This window comes from Dipteris shenzhenensis, chromosome 2 (assembly GCF_047967505.1).
Source record: "Dipteris shenzhenensis isolate YYH24624 ecotype China chromosome 2, Dip_SZ_1.0, whole genome shotgun sequence".
Classification (NCBI taxonomy): Eukaryota; Viridiplantae; Streptophyta; class Polypodiopsida; order Gleicheniales; family Dipteridaceae; genus Dipteris; species Dipteris shenzhenensis.
Window position 1 is genome coordinate 53,479,231 of NC_141597.1, and position 14,638 is coordinate 53,493,868.

The 14,638-nt window shown below is 40.6% G+C and overlaps 1 protein-coding gene and 1 pseudogene across 1 annotated transcript; one reads left to right on the forward strand and one right to left on the reverse strand.

The window, feature by feature from the left end:
* The window catches only part of LOC147904972 (uncharacterized), a 64,651-nt pseudogene that overhangs the window by 19,591 nt on the left and 30,422 nt on the right, over positions 1-14,638 (reverse strand).
* On the forward strand, positions 13,217-14,376 carry LOC147904974 (uncharacterized). The gene is made up of 2 exons (XM_087397984.1): positions 13,217-13,429; positions 13,942-14,376. The coding sequence occupies exons 1-2, from the start codon at positions 13,348-13,350 to the stop codon at positions 14,070-14,072; spliced, it is 213 nt and encodes a 70-aa protein (XP_087254110.1). The 5' UTR covers positions 13,217-13,347; the 3' UTR covers positions 14,073-14,376.

Consider the following 14,638-nt stretch of genomic DNA (forward strand, 5'->3'; position numbering starts at 1 on the left):
AAGGCCCCAAAGGAATTACACTGGCTACATCTGCATGTGGTCCCAGTCTGAAGGCTGTCCCAGCCGTTGACATAGATCGCACTGCAACACGAATCGACGGGCATCCTTTTGTAGTGTTGGCCACCACAACCCTGCTTGCAGCACCTTGTTAGCTATAATAGCTCCTGCAAAGTGACCACCTACCACTCTACAATGCGCCTCAATGAGGACCGCTGCTTGCTCTTGCGGAAGTATACACTGGAGCAGAACATCTATCACGTGCTTGCGGTAGAGTTGACCAACCACCACCTCAAATTCATGGCTTCTGAGTGCTAACCTCTTCCATTGATTCCTATTTGAGATAGTCTAGCATCTATTCGGACATCATGAAGTGCATCATCTCATCATACCACGACCATGGCAGTAAGAGCATCCATCTGGCTAGTCCCCTGTCAAGATTTGTTGGGTTGACCAAGTCTAGCAACACTGAATAATGTACATGAAAAGTGAAATGTCGCCCCAATAAGTAGTGGTGGAACTTTTTCATAGAGAATACCATCCCCATGTCTTGACATTAAGTTACCGAGTAGTTTCGATCTGATGGTGAGAATCTGCGACTTGCATAGTATACTGTTCAAAGCCACCCTACCTCATCTTGCTGCATCAGAATGCTTCTGATTGCTCGATCCGAGGCATCTATGAACACATGAAAGGTCTTCTCCCAATATGAAGGGATCAAGATGTGTGCCCTAGAAAGTTGCACCTTCAATTGCCTATATGCCTTCTCACATTCTACAGACATACAAATGTTTTGGGCTCCATATGTGCCAGCACATTTGGGGGTATCGCCATGTGAGCCAAGAAACGAAGTTGATGACCATGCCATCGTATCTGTCCCAAAAACCATAGGCATTCTTTTGGGTTTGCTGGTGCTGGCGCCTGCATGATTGCTGCCACATTATCCAGGTCCACTTCTATTCCTTAAGTGCTAATCGCATGCCCTTGCAAGTGGCCAGTCCGGACCGCAAATGTACACTTCATTGGATTCTGCTGAACAACACTTCTCTGTAGCATTGAAATCATAGCCGCAAGTGATCCAAGTGATTTGCTTTGGTTCTGAACACGCTGAGTCATCAACCAAGATTCTCATGAAATCTGTTCCCCTAAAAATCTCTTGCATAGCGTGCTGGAACGTCGATGATGCATTTCGCAATCCAAACCACATGACTGTGCACACATATACCCCCCAAGCAGTAATGAAAGCGGCTGGTCTTCTGGTGCCATTCAAATCTGATTGTATCCATTGTACTCATCCAAAAATGAATAGACCTCGTGCCCTGCCACTTTGTCTAGAATGGAATCCATATATGGGAGTGGAAATGGGTCTAGCACTGTAGCTGCATTTACTTTGTAGTAATCCACACAAATTCGCAGCTTCTTGTTTTTCTTAGGCACAATCACAATTGAAGAAATCCACTCTAGATCCTTTATTGGTGAAATGAAACCCACCTACAATAGCCTCTCTAGTTTTGTCTTGACCTGCTTAGCCACATGCGGATTCATGCGTGGTAACGGTGCATTTTGGTGGGCATGGTGTCCTTCTTCAGGTTAACCCAGTGTTGGTAAAACTTTGGGTCTAGTCCCTGCACATTAGAATAGTCCCACGCGAACACGTCTGCAAACTTGGTCAGCAGTGACACCAGTTCCTTCCTGAATTCCTCTTCTAGAAGGGTGTTGATCTTCCATCAGCGCCTAGGAACATCGTCTCTAGGGCATCTTCTTGCATCTGTGTTACCCATGTCATTCTCTCCTCCAATTCACTCTCTTTTTCCACGACATCTTTCATATCTAGATCCACAAACAATAGGTCCTCCACAGGTTGCAGCTGCGGTTGCGATGATACCACCGGTCCATGTTTTGGCTAGCAGTATTGTGCTAAAATTTCCATGACATCAACTATAAATAGTGGCACCAAGTCCATCTTGTTGCTTAGAAGCTCGTCCTCTACGTCCTCCTCGAGGCCATCCTCCATGTTCACTGTTTTGGCCATGATTGGTTGCACTACTCCCTCGAGTGCATTGACCACTCCCATTGGCATGTAGACATTGTGTCTACCTCATTGCACTAATAGCGTAGTGAGGGCCCATTCTATTTCACCTTTGCCTACTGTAACCAGGGTTGTCCCAAGAGGAAACTGTACTCTAGCCACGGTGCCTCCATGCTGAGTAGGATGAAAGAAGCAATGAAGTTGATTCCGGCAACCTCCATGCACACATCTCACAGCAGCCCAAAGGACATACTCTCTGCTGATTAGCTTTTCATACAAAAAATGGCGCCAGATCCAAGCCATTCTAGCCTAATTCTTTGCATGTCTGCAAGGTAATGATGTTCACCCCAGATCCACCATCAACCAGTACCTGTGAAAAGATTTGTCCATTGGTGCTCACCGGAGATAACTAGTATCCGCATGTCAATGAGGGCTACGACCAAAAGTAGAACTGATGTGGCATGAAAGACATGGGTACCGGTGACACTCCGATCAGTGCTGCAAGAGTCTTTTATGAAATTGCAGCATCAACTACAGCAATTGTACCAATAAGAACTGAATGGGTGCCTTGAGAAGGTCTTCCACACCGTCTTCGTTCATTTAGATCAAAACACTGACTGCATGGTTGCCTTCATCGTTCCTCTAGAGCTCGGTTTCAGAATCACCTTGGGACTTTTGGTGCGGCCTAGATTGAGTGGCATGATTCATGCATGACCATCGGATACGGCACCTCTTCAAACTAGACTTTGCAAACTTTTCCTGCTCTCAGGGTAGCTGCGAGCTTATCTTCTATTAGGGCCACTTCTTGGACCCACTCGAGCACCTGCTGATGCAATGCCTCTTGCACAAGTGACTGAAGTAACACGCGCTTCTTCTTGACTTTGGTTCGCATCACTCTACTTGATCGAGTTACCCCATTTACCTCTGGTGCAAAGGCTGGGCCGTCCTCCACGATTTGTACCATTGATGTGCTAGGCATCTTCCCTGCCATCTTTTGATGATCTTGCTTCTGGCGATCCCATTCTTGAGCTTCAAGGCACTCATTATGTCAGTGACCTTCACCTAGGCAAAAGAAGCCATCTTTGCTTATGGACCACTTCATCCCCCGCCACCTCATCCACAATCGCGACCTCCACCATCGCCTTGAGGTTGTTCCTGAACTTTCATGGTACTAGCTTGCTACACATATGCTGCTGTAGGCTCCATAACTGGTGGTTGTGGCCATTGATATTGTCCCAGTGCATGTGGGCTATGTCCATTGTAGTTGCATTGCTCCGTTATGTGTGTATTAGCCTGCTAGATTGCACACCACTACTGATTCATTGTGCACTGCCTCGGATTCCTATAGTGTACACACCAAAGATCCACATTCGGACTCCGTGCTGAGTGACTTGTGGGCATTGTGGAGTTCCCCTTCCCTCCTTTTGAGGTCTTTTTGGGCTTCTTAACCTCCTTCGCCTCTGGCTCATTCACTGCTTTCTTCCGATGAGCTTTCTGTCGAACTATCATCGTTCAAATCTTCATCACTATCCCTTTGTTTTTTCCTTGAGGATAGCTTCTTGGATTTGCCCTTACTCTAAATGATCGTTTGTGCTTTGCCATTTCCCCTAGCAGGGCTTCACTCGCTCAGATTTCCTGACTGATCAGGTCGTTCAAGGGTAACGTGGCCTTGTCCACCATCACCACTATTTTGCTGAAGTGGTTCACACATTTACAATTGGCATCATTTTGATACTTATCATATAGATCCAATTTTATTTACTTATTATTAGTTGGTGGGGAGTAAGTTCCACGTGGTGGTCTTACTCCCCACCATGTGGTCTTACCCTCTGGGTTAGGGGTGGGACACACACACACACACACACCTTTTTTGTTCTTTGTAAAAATTGAGTTGCTTTATATTAGCATGTTAAGTGAGCCATATTCATTGACCATAGGAGGCATTTCATCGATGGTTTGTGGGCTATTCTTCACTCCGCAAGCAACAATGGCAGTTGGGGGAGCAGTGTTGCAAGCCCCGATTACCCAAGTCACTCATTCCAACCAATCCAGTCGCAATGGCGGTGGCTAATGTGAAGTATACAAAATTCTAAGAGAAGACTCATGATGATATGGATGCACACATTCACCAGTTTGATAAAATTTGCACTCTTGACATGCCTAGTGTGGTGGATCTAGTGCAGAAGGGGGCACTCTTTGAGTCCATTTGGAGGCTAAAGCATCACGTTGGTTGGTGGAGTATGTCTCGGACCATTTCCAAAATTATGGTGAAATCAATGTCACTTTTCTATGGTGTAAGGAGAAAATGATTCCGCAGATGCTAGAGGGGCTGAGGATCTTGAGACAAGGTGATCAGGGAATGGAAGACTCTGCAGCTTAGTACCGCCAACTTTTGCAAAGGGTTCTAGTGACTCAACGATCGACAGTGGAGGTGTTGAACAATTAAAAGTTAGTACAAAATGAGGCAGATTGCAAAATGACTAGGGATTTCCATGCTAAAGAATTATCCAATGGATGTGAATTAACTATATGGCACTAGCCTGATTAAAAGCTAGTTGGGAAATCAAAGTGTGTGTTTAGATTAAAAAGTCCCATCAATAATTGAACCATACAGTTAATTCCATCAATTGGATAAAAAGTAAAAAAAGAGAACCATATATTAAAGATCTGCGATGTTTAAGTTGAAAGATGCAACAACTAGAGTTTACAAAAATTTTGACCAAAATTAAGAATTTTTAATAATATTAAGTTTGATAAACATATTATTGAAACAAAAAAGTCAAATCTTAGGCAATCCAAGTTTCGAGGTGAGGGTTCACTTACCTGCCACCATCCAAACAAACTAGGTGTTAGAACATCATAGTTACATTTGGGAAGACAGGTGATGCCTATTTTCCTAGGCTTGTTATTGCTTTACCTCGAAATATAGACAACCATATGGATTCTTAGATAATTAAGAAAAGTTTAGCTCACAAGTGCTCGCATGTTGTGGGGATCTTGAAGAAATACCGATGGAGCCTCCACTCCAAGCTACTCCTTGTGAGAATAATGCAAAGCACGAGCCATTCGATGATGTCACTCAAGTGGCTCCTGGATTGTTGCAATGTGTTTACATGAGAGAAAGAGGGAAAGTGGAGATGAGAGAAGAGAGGGAGAAGGGGAGGAGAATTAATGGGGATGGAGGGCAAAAACATGGAAATAAGAGAACATCCAAAAACACTCTTGAAGAGAAGAGGGAGCTTGTATTCCAAACTTTTGCATACAACAATGAAGACCAAAGTCAACCAGTTAGCCTTTTATACATGTCACCTTTTGAAGGGAGGGCCAACCCTAATCTCTTTATACCACTCTCTCTTCTCATTCTTGTACCATCCTCTTGGGCCCATCTAGCTCCAAGACACAATCTTGGCTCTATGGACTTGCCATTGTCTATCAAATCACATCACTAGCCAGTGGTGGCATATTGTTAACCAATTGGTTAACTCTGTGTGTGTGTGTGTGGCCGACCCTTAACCCAGAGGGTAAGACCACATGGTGGGGAGTAAGTCCGCCATGTGGAGCTTACTCCCCACCTACTAATAATAAGTAAATAAAGTGGATCTATATGATAAGTGTCAATATGAAAAAATGGTGCCAGTTGTAAATGCATGAATCACTTCTACAAAATAGATATAAAATTTAGTAAAAAATGAGGCAGATCACAAAATGACTACAGATTAGATCCATGCCAAATAATTATACAATGGATGTGAATTAACTGTATGGCACTAGCTCGATCAAAGTCTAGTTGGGAAATCAAAGTGTGTGTTAAGATTCAAAATTTCTATCAATAATTGAGCCATACAATTAATTCCATCAATTGGATAAAAGAGAAACATATAAGAAAAAAAAGATTTAAGGTAGACTAAGTTGAGAAATGCAACAACTAGAGTTTGTAAAAATTTCAACCAAAATTAAGAATTTTAATAATATTAAGTTTGACAAACACAATATTGAAAAAAAATGTCAAATCCTCAGGCAATCCAGGTTTTGAGGTCGGGTCCACTTATTTGCCACCATCCAAACAAACTAGGTATTGGAACATCATAGTTACGTTTGGGTAGACAAGTAGTGACTATTTCCTCCCTATTTATTGCTTTACCTAGGAATATAGACAACCAAATGGATTCTTAGATAATTAGAAAAAGTTTAAGTCATAAGTGAAGTTTACGTCCCATGTGGAGTAAGGAGTGAATGAGTGCATGGGTTGAGAAGGGATTAGAAGAGGTGTGGGGTGGTTAAAAATAGCGTAAAGAGGAGATTTCATGAGGGGTACATGAAAGAATAATTCTTATTGGAAAAGTATACATGTGTGTGTATGTGTGATGTGTAAAGAAATAAGTGTCTATGTATGTGAGATATATTTACTAATCAATGTGTGTGTGTGTGTGTGCGCATGCGCATGCGCATGCACACATGTGTACATATCTACATGCATACATATACATACATACATATTATATACATACATACATACGTACGTACATACATACATACATACATACACTCTACACACACACACACACACACACACACACACACACACACACACATAGCTTTGACAAGTTTGCATGAATTTTAGTTATAATTTTATACTATGGAAGTCTAAAGTTATTTGTTTTTATACCTAGTTTCAAATTTTGGTGAATGTACCAAGATTTCATTCCATTAAAGAAGAGTTTGGTGTGTTAACAAAATTAATGCAAAAAATTCATACATGAGCCAATGGTTAGGGAGATGCCCATTGTTTGAGGTGTCAGTATGAATTTGATTAATTATTCTCATGGAGGAAGTGAAGCATGCACAAAAGAGAGTAGACCTTTGTTGCACCTTGATGCATGGAATTTGTGCATGCATGTGCATGTGCATCTATGTGTGCATGCACATTGGGTGTGGTTGCATGCATGTGTTGTTGTGGGGGTAATGTTATAACCTATTTAGCACTTACAAGGGTCTTTTCTTTTGACAACTTCTTGTTCTATACAGTCAATATATTTATAGTGGGCCTAGAAGTCCTTGTCAAAAGAAAGTTTCCCTTGTGAGCCCTCTATAAGTATTAAGAGGAAAAAAGATAGAATCACATAATGTAATTCATGACAAAATACAAACTCTAGAATCACAATATGTAGCACTCTAGAGTCATACCAAGAGACTTCCCTTAAATATAAGCATTAGGCCCAGGGACACCCTTCAACCCATGAATTTTATAGTTATCATTACATTTGCCTCAATTCAATGATTCAATGTAACCACATAGGAAACCTTAATCCAAATATTTTCTTGCGAAGTAGATGACTGTCACATTTGAAAAGAGAATCCCTACACACTATTCTCATTTACCTCATGCCAAAGTCTCATATCTATGTAAGGAAACATTTTTGAGCCCCTATGATAATCAAACCCCCCTGTCCATGAGAATTAAACATGGCCAATGAGTTATGCATGGACCTAAAGCCTACAAGCATGTACAAAGCCAAGCATGGTGGTGGATGTAAAACTATACCAACAAGGCTACTTGGTTCAATATTGCTTCTTTCTTAAAGGGAAGTAGTTATGAATTCTATACAAACATGGATCATTCTACCAATTGCATAGTTTCCTCTGAGTATGCACCATCAACAGGTACACCATAAAGGAAGACTTTAGTAACTATTTCACATGCCCACTAAGCAAGATATCTAGGTAGTGGTTTCATTAATTTTTATTTTTTAGATTGGGAAAATTTGGAGGCCTTCCTAGGTCTTTCCTACTAGGAAGAAAACAAGGAGAATGTCAAGACCAAGATTAAATCCTCAAGAAGTAGGAGAAGAACGAATTTATTCAATACCTTGTATTTAATATGCCAACCTTGATGAATCAAATGAATAGCCCTCTAATGAGAGAAGAAAATGAAAATTGGCAACTCAACATAATGATGGTAAACCTCAAGTCCATAGAGATTCCAACTAGAACCTACAATGAGTTGCTCAACCAAGCAATTGTCTTGGGAAAAATCAACATGGCCAAACCATAAGCCAAGAAGAAAAATGAGAAGAGCAACAACAAAGAAGAACATAGCTCATCTCCAAAAAGAAATAACAATGCCTTGGCGGAACAATGAAGAAATCTCTATAGGAGCTAGGCACCCAAAGAGCCAAATCCAATAAAAAGTAATGTAATAAATGCTTCTCTGGAAAAATGCGTCAATAAGAGCTTGAAGGCCAATCAAAGGTTGAGGAGTAGCTACAATGAAAAGAACGAGGATGCAACTAGAATCATTGCAAAGACCCAATTGAGTGAAATCAAGCCCCCAAAATAAATTCCCAAGACTGAGAAAAAGCTAGAGTCAAATGTTTCTTCTACAATGGGGAAGGACAAATGAAGAGTGAGTCTAATCAATAGAGAGAACATTTCAAGCTTATTTTCAAATATTGTGAAATGTGCAAGGTCAACCCCAATGTGCAATGTTGCATTGTGCAGATTAGGTTTCTGAGGTGATGCTAGCACAAGTCCATGTGGTGACATGCTTGTAAGAAAATGAGGGCATAGTCTTGAGCCATGGGTACCAATTGGAAGGAAAAAATTGAGGCAGTAGTGTAAATCACCAAGGAATTGAAGGATTTTGTTAGCTATTAAGGATGTATTGATGAGGGGAAAAAGAGAATGTAGGGGGAGAAAAAAGAGAAAGGGAGGTTTTAGATAGAGAATGAAGGGGGTGGTGAAGAGGGTGAGGGAAGAGGGTGAAAAGAAACTGAGAGAGTATGTGAGGAGTGGGGGATGAAAGGCAAAAAGGAGAGGGGGGGAATTGAATGAGGGAGAGGGGTTTATAGATAGAAGGGGAGGAAAGTAAGAACACTAAATGAAAATAAACAAAGGGCTTCATACATGCACATGGAAAATAACATCCCAGCTTGGTTCTCTGAGAATTGGAGTAGCCATTTCTTAGTTTTCCAAATCATTGAAAACTTTAGCATGATCCAGAAGAATACAACTCGAACACAAAACACACTCTTAGTAGGATTCAAAGAGATACCCACTTATTTGCATCTCAGACTATATACATTTTGATTTTTTTGTCATCAGAATATTGGCGTGCTTTAAAATGCAAAATTATCAAACAATAGTCCCTTTTGGAAGAAATCTATATGAAAGAGTTGTAGACTTTCTAGTAGGGTATAATCTTGATACATTGTACATTACATGGTTCAATTGTTTAGATGGTGAGATGATCGTCTAAAGATCACGGTGGAAAAGCACTTTCAATTGTATTTTTGTTTGGAAAATGCATATTTGAGGTTTAAAATGGTGGATTTCAACACAAAGGGATGAACACCAAAGTTGTAAGGAATCAAGAGACAGTTAAAAGTTATCTTATTGATTATTTTCAAATTATGCATGTTTGTGGAGATATGGGGCTCCCAAAATAGTTGTTTTTCGACTATAGAAAACAAAGAAAACGATTTTTCTAAATCAAGGTGATGCTAGAAAGTAGGGCTAGCTCTCAATAAGGATAGAATCCTTTGAAGAATAGTTCTTTACACAAGATTTTCAAAGAAGCTTCATGTGTGTGGAATTTCAGGCGAATCGAAAGAGAGACAGATATCGAGATATCGAGTTCAAGGTTCTAGGTGTAGATTTTGAGATCGAGATAGCGAATGAGATTGGGAATGAGACTTATTTTCTACCTCCATCTATGATTGAGATTGAGGTTATGATTAAGATACTAGAGGTAGAGCATAGGGGTGGAGGTGGTTCATCTCTCTCTCATCTCTCTTCCTGTAGAGGAAGCCTTTATTTTTGTAAAGGATTGATTTTAAAATGAAGAAAGTCCACTCGTTCCAATTTCAAATTTGGTATTTATATGAAATCGTGACTTTTGTAATTGGGTGCCTCACACACTTTGATGGCTCTAAGCTCTATGAAGGAGTATACCTATTCTAGATGTGCTCCCATCTACAAGGCTTATGCAAGATAAACCTTACAACTTTGTTTGATACCCTTTCTTTTTTCTTCGTCACAGACTCCTTCCATTCCTCACCTTGACTTGTTTATGCAAAGCATACTGCTATGAACATATTGTGTGCACACTACATAACATCAATGGAGGCAGAAGTGGAAGACACATTCAAGATCCAAATAAGGTGATTGTATTTCAGAGATAGTTTAATAAAATGGAATTTCACCCACATCAGAGGGAGAGCCTCTCCTGAGACTAAAGCTACTACAAAATCATGCCCCTATCTCTTTGGTTCTCTTAGTCTTGATTCCTCCTAGTTCCACCTAGGTTTCATGTCTTCTCGGCCTTCACTAATATTTCTCTTGTGTGGCAATTACTTCTTGCCTTCCTACTTGCCTTCGATCTTGGATCTTCTGTCATCGCTCAAGTTGAGGTCCTTTGATTGATTGCCACACACTTTGTCTTCAAGGGTCAACAAAGCACATTTTAAATTGACTAAAAAGGTTAATTTAAAAGGTTGAAACCCCTTTTTTGTATCCACATGTTAATTTTAAAGGTTAAAATGCCTAAAAAGGTTAATTTTAAAGCTTGAAACCCCTTTTTCTTACCCCACATGTTATTGCAAGGTAAATCTATGCTAGTTCCTTCCTGAATGGGTTTGGCTTTTTTCTTATACTACTCGTTATTGTAAACAGTAGCTATTTTCTGAATTAATTTCCCTTTTCTTACCAACTTACATACTTTCTTATACATACTTTCTTGTAGTTTTCATCTCTTTCTCAAGGGTGTGAGGTCTTATGGTTTTGCTAGTGTGTATTCTTGCAATCTCAAGCAAAGGAGTGATCTAATGTCATGAGTGACCATGAAAGAATCTGAACTTGCCTTTAACCTCTTGTAATAGCCAACAAGACCTTGATGCCTACTCTCCTACAAGATACTATAGAGTGGTTTTTTCAATGAAGTGCGATGGCATGAAATATCCATTCTTTTTTAGCTTGCTTCCTCAATAGCTCTCAAGTCTCTTTCTAATATCCTTTCCTTCTCAATAGCTCTTGACCTTGTTCTAGTACCCTTTTTCTTCCTATCAATATGTGAAACAAACTTTCCTTTTCTTTAATTGCTTAGACTTGTATAACACAAGGGTGTTTTATTTCCCTCCTCCATCAAAGCTATGATTTGAGTTTTTTCAAGATTACAGAAAGCACTATGAAAATGTGCATTTGCATGTGAGATATTGCTCTAATAAGGGGATCCTATAGAGGTAGATAGAAGTTTCTTAGTGAGGAAGACTTGGAGGATTTTAAAAAGCTAAGTAGCATATCAAAGAAAGGTAGCATATTAAAGACCCATTGTTCAAAACGCTCTCCTTCTCTTCGAGAGAGAATCTGATATATTACATGTTAACGACATGGGAACTACCCTATGGAGTTTCTCCCACTTTGAAGCTTTTACTTTGACATGTTTTGATTTTCAACTTTGCAAAAAGAAGATGCTCCCTTGAGTGGATACACTTTAAGATAAAATTGCCTAATGCAAGCGCTTATTCCTAGGTTCTCTTGACCCTTTCTTTACTCTTCCTTTCCTTTCCAATTTGTCCATAATGTCCAATCACAACTTTGAGAGAGGCCTTTTAATTAACAACATTGTAAGGAAAACGTGTGCCATACCAGACATTTATGGAAGCTTAAACAAAGAACTACAAAATTTTGTTCTCTATCCCCATCTAACCTATGCTCATGGGTACATTGGTAAAAATACCTCATAAAGGCAAATTTTGCTTCACTCGAATTTTGAAAAAAAGTAAAATACATATATCCCTTCTTTTTGGCAATTCACCTAAAAGGAATACAATCATTATCCTTTAATGAAAGTACATATGAATACCCTTCCACTATTATACTTTTAGAAGTAAAGGTTTTTGTGTAGCTCTCATATAGTTCATAACTTGGCTTTGTCCGCTACTCTTGCAAATATACCCCTTTTGACAAGAAACCTACACAATTATACTAAAGCCTCCAAGTACAAGAACTTGAACTATTTTTTAAAGTTTTTATTTTTTAAAAACTTGGGACATTTTGTGGGAACTGATTGGACATTTTTTTATTCTAACTAATTCAAATGTTTTTCCTTATCACCAGATCCATCCATGATCGCACCCACCTTCCATTAGGTAATTGAGATTGAATTTCAAATTTATACTTAATCAAAACCCTATAAAGCCATTGACTCTCAAGCCATGTCTTGAAGCCTCTTGTTGCATAATTTTTGGCTATTTCTACTTTTTCATGATTTTTTTTGCCTATTTCCATTTATTAAGTGAGAGATCTTACAATTAACCTTAAGTCAACATTGACAGATCTTATGATTGACCTTAAGTCAAGATTGAGAGATCTTATGATAAACCTTATGTCAACATTAAAAGCTCTCTCTCTAATTTCAACCTATGGCCGCATGGTTATACACTTGGAGAGATACTTTCACAAAAGTTGACTATCACAAGTGAACAACATTTCTTTGAGCTTATGTGTTTAAGCTTGTTTTCATGTCAAGCATCTGGTACAAACGTCACTGAAGATCATAGTGCTAGACAGACACCTAGGGAACAAGTCTTATGGGGGGATAGAGTTTGGCAGTTGAGAGAGAGAGAGAGAGAGAGAGAGAGAGAGAGAGAGAGAGAGAGAGAGAGAAGGGGGGACAATACCTTTACTACCCCTCACATCCCTTTTATATTTGAAAGAATAAAACTAGCACAAGGGTTTGGAGGACTTTGTGTTATGGGTTTTGGGTGGTCATCATGAGCATCCAAGGAAGAGTGCTTTGTAAACTTCCTCTAGAAAGGGGGTTGGGGGAGGTTACACTTGCCTGTGCTTTAGGTGACTGAGGGCCCAATAAGTTGGCAAGGACTGATGAGGAGAGTCTGTACGTGTAAATCTCCGATACAAGGGGATGAGGGAGGCACCTTTGCTTAAGGTTGGTGTTGGCTTGGTGTAGGGTCTCTGTGAGGCGTAAGTTGAGTGGGAAAAAGAGCGGTGAAGGCTTGGGAGACGTAAAGAGGAGAAAAATGGCCTTTTGGGGAGAATAAAGGGAAAATAAAAAAGGGAACCAATGGGGGAAGGGCAAGTGGAAAAAAGAATCTGAATAGGATATTCTGTTGGAAGGGTGTCCTTACACGCGGACTTGAAAAATTTTGCATCTTCTTCTTCTTCATGCACGCAGCTCGGAGTTGCTGCTGGCTATGGCGGATTGAAGCTCTCCTCCTGCTGGCTATGGCGTATTGAGCATCTCTTTCCTCCCTTCTTCTTCCTCTCTTTTCCCCTCTCCCCTTCCCTTTCCCCTCCTCCCCCCAATGGCCTTGCTCCATCGCCTCTCCTCCCCCTTCCGTCGCGCCTGGCAGTCCACCCTTGGCCGCCTCTTCCGCCGCAGTCAGGGTACTCATCCACTCCCTCTCTCGATGGAAAATTTTGAGCTTTTCATTCCCCGGCTCGTCGCTCTGTTTTTCCACCTTCCATCCTCCTCCATCGGCCCTCGCAAATTGGGGCTTCATAGCCTCAGAGCAGATCGGTTTCCTCTCCGATTGCAGCAGCATTGCCTGGATTGAGCATCCTTGCTTGTTTTTTTAGCTCAACTATTCAGATTGGACATGCTCAAGCAACATGGCTATCCGCACAGAGTTGTTCCGTTTTATTTAAGAACGCCTGGTTGATTTCCATCCTTCTACTTTTCCAATTTTCGTATATTGAAGAGTAATTCACTGAAGATAGAAAGGATTATGGAATCGAAGAAGCACTGTTTTGCGCGATCCCGTTACCCGTTAAGTGGTCATAGATCACACACAAGGGTGTTTCAAGCTAGCTCTTAAACTTCTTTGTTTTTTGCACTCGCGATGCATGTCCCTTGATATCTGGTTTTATAATTGGCATTACTTACCTTTTTGGAACAGGTCGAGGCTTTGGAAAGTTATACCACGATGTGCAGTCTTGTGGCTACGAGGATGTTCATGTGATGTGGTCGATGATTCATAAATCTAAGCCCGTGGGTTCTACAAATTCGGGCCGTTCCCTTCTCGTGTGAGTGGAGCAAGGGTATCAGCGCTCCAATCCTCAGAATGTGAGTACAAGCAATCGTGCAGCTCACCCTCGTCGAGCAAGTGGGACGCTGCACTAGTTAGAGATCCTATCTACGGTATTGTGGGTGAGTAAAGCCAGCATTGCTTGGCCTTCTTGTATGTCAATATTGGTTTGTGATACATATCGACGTCTTACGATGTGCCGGAGGCAACCCGATTAGGCTTTGAGATCTATAGTTTCCCTCTGGAAGAGTGTTAAACAATACATTGTAACTTATAAGCTTTGCGCAACACAGTAGCAATCTTTGTAGCAGAACAGTGTTTAAAATTGAATCCTGACTTGGCATTCTTCAATCTCTGAACCCAGCTTTACTGCTTCTGCCCTGCAGAAAACAAGTTTCTCCACTCCTGTTGACATGTTGAGTACGATCCTAATGTGCATACATGTCTGGAATGCTCGGCTTGCAAATGCCATCTTGTATGTAAATATTGGTTTGTGATACATATCGACGTCTTACGATATGCCGTAGGCGACCCGACTAGGCTTTGAGATGCATAGTTTCCCTTTGAA

Excerpts from the sequence above, each read along its gene's own strand:
- LOC147904974 (XM_087397984.1), top strand. The coding sequence starts at position 13,348 with ATGGCCTTGCTCCATCGCCTCTCCTCCCCCTTCCGTCGCGCCTGGCAG. Across the intron at positions 13,430-13,941 it reads CCTCTTCCGCCGCAGTCAGG|GTCGAGGCTTTGGAAAGTTA; the intron begins GTACTCATCCAC and ends TTTTTGGAACAG.